At 32.8% G+C, this 2,492-nt stretch overlaps 1 protein-coding gene across 1 annotated transcript in view; it reads right to left on the bottom strand.

Moving 5' to 3' along the window:
* Window positions 1–1,366: 1,366 nt before the first annotated feature.
* LOC137637610 (uncharacterized) overlaps window positions 1,367–2,492 on the bottom strand; it is a gene marked incomplete at its 3' end in the record, with an annotated part of 5,298 nt that continues 4,172 nt past the window's right edge. Inside the window, exons 2-4 of the mRNA XM_068369757.1 lie at window positions 2,417–2,492; window positions 2,271–2,330; window positions 1,367–1,918 (exon numbers count right to left, since the gene is read on the bottom strand). The exon at window positions 2,417–2,492 is cut by the window's right edge and continues 670 nt beyond it. Coding sequence (XP_068225858.1) covers window positions 1,367–1,918; window positions 2,271–2,330; window positions 2,417–2,492 — 688 coding nt within the window. The remainder of the gene's footprint in view (window positions 1,919–2,270; window positions 2,331–2,416) is intronic.

Here is a 2,492-nt window from a genome sequence, read left to right on the forward strand (position 1 = left end):
ATTGCAAATCGTAAAAAATCTATCATACACGATCATATTCTCTCTCTCTCTCTCTCTCTCTCTCTCTCTCTCTCTCTCTCTCTCCTAAGTCATTTTAGTAAGAGAGGGACAGACAGGCATACACAGAGACTCCAATCTTATATCAATAATGTAAATCTTACACTTTTATTTCGTAATTTAAACTCGCTCTCTCTCTCTCTCTCTCTCTCTCTCTCTCTCTCTCTCTCTCTCTCTCACACACAAACACACAAAGACTATACCCTTTCCTTATATCTATATACATCATCTGCACTTTTCCAAAGCGTGATTTTCAACACCACAAAACTCAATCCATTCTTCCAGGAAAGAAGAAGGGACTCAATTCCATATTTTGGTGTGCCATTAATTTCCTCTCTCTAGAGAGGCAAACCTTTCTCTAACAGAGGGGAAGGGGAAGGGGGATTGCCAAGGGGAGTCGAAGATTTTTGACATTTTATTTGTTTAATACCTGGAATGTTATGCAAATGTTGTAATCTGGTTTTGTGGATGTGTTTTACATTTTACATTTATAATTTGGTTTCCAAGCTTATTTTGATTATAGTATGATGGAGGGTTTATTAATGAATGGTTTTGATATCTTATTATTATTATTATTATTATTATTATTATTATTATTATTATTATTATTATTATTATTATTATTATTATTATTATTATTATTATGTAATTAGTTGTGTATTTTTATTGTCACTCAACTTTACGAAAATATAATCATATTTCTAAATAAAAAATATGATTTCACTAAATCGTTCAGACCAATACCTTTCCCTTGAATAATAATATATGAAAGATGTTCAGTATCAAAATGCAGCTAATGCAAAATATGCAGACACATAGGTTTTTGTGGAATACTCATGAATATTGAGTTCATATACCTTGATATACAAGACATCTACATAAACGAATTAGGATATATATATATATATATATATATATATATATTTATTTATATATGTTACAGTCAATCTCTAAATCCAGACAATTTGTAAAGTGACTAATTATTTCAGGTAATTTGTGAACTGCCTAGTACACCCAGTCATTTTATAAATCAGCTGAAAATCGCAGACAATTTACAAAGTGACTAAAATTTCGATAGATTTTCTTGGCATAATGACTGTGTGTTGTAAAATGTGACATTTTTATTATTTTATCATTTTTTATTCTTACAATTTAAACTAGAGTGGCACCGTAATGAACAGACAGAAAAACAAATCTGTTTCTTGAGTAAATCTTTATTTTCTAAAACCTCAGGAACGAGATAATTAAAAAATTAAAACTTAATTCTAAAATGCGACATTTTTATTATTATATAATTTTTTATCCTTACAATTTAAACTAGAGTGGCACCGACTATCGCACTTGTGACCTTCTTTGTAACATTTACAGCGATTTGTTTGACACTGTTTCTTGCCTGCAGTACAATTGCACTTAGCATAACCTTGACCACCAAATCTAGATGATTGCTGTACTGCTTGATGAAGTCCTATTTCCTTGTCTGCACTTATTTCATCAATACTATACAGTTGGTGGCTGCAGATATCAAATTGGCTCCTACTATAGTGCCCCTTGAGTATCCCATCTCTCACGCCTATTCGATACATGTCATTTTCGTTACGATCTAGGATAACACCGATAACATTTCGGGGATCACCTTTCCCTCGATCAACTAACGGGATGGGAATTGTCACGTTATCTCCTGGATCACCTGGGACATGTTCTAAACGACTATGTTTGACCATGCGCTCAGCATGAGCTAACTGACCAGCTGATGCTCTGGACCGTTGAAGTGCTATGTCTTCTTGGAGCTGATGAAGTCTTCCTTGAGGATTCTGGCCACAGGTTGGACTGACTGGATAGGCAGACCCCTCTGCTGAGCCATCTGAATAAAAGAAAACAAAGAATAAATGCAGTTACTTTTCTTTCCTTAATAACAAAAGAACATTTAATCAATGGAGATAGACTTGCCATGTGGTTTGTAATTTAACCAAATTAGTTTAATATTTACATTTTATAACAAAATATTTTTTTTATAGAGCAGAGCTCTCTGATGAACCATCTGAATAAACAAAAACAGAGAATTAATGCAGGTACTTTTCTTTCCTTAATAACAAAATAAAAAGAAATAATTAATGGTGATAGATTTGCCATGTAGTTTGAAATTTAACCAAATTAAATTTAACCCAATTCTTTATCAGTTATATTTTATAACAGTATTTTTTTTCCATCTCTACCTTGCTGAGCAAAGTCCTCTGGCGAGTCATTTGGAGGAGCAGAGCTCTCTGATGAACCATCTGAATAAACGAAAACAAAGAATTAATGCAGTTACTTTTCTTTCCTTATTTATTTATTTATTTATTTATTTATTTTTTGCATCTACCTGGCTGAGCGAAGTACTCTGGCGAATCATTTGGAGGAGCAGAACATTCAGGTGAATCGTCTGGAGGGTTCGTGAA

Source organism: Palaemon carinicauda, unplaced genomic scaffold, assembly GCF_036898095.1.
Source record: "Palaemon carinicauda isolate YSFRI2023 unplaced genomic scaffold, ASM3689809v2 scaffold883, whole genome shotgun sequence".
In the NCBI taxonomy this organism is placed as follows: domain Eukaryota; kingdom Metazoa; phylum Arthropoda; class Malacostraca; order Decapoda; family Palaemonidae; genus Palaemon; species Palaemon carinicauda.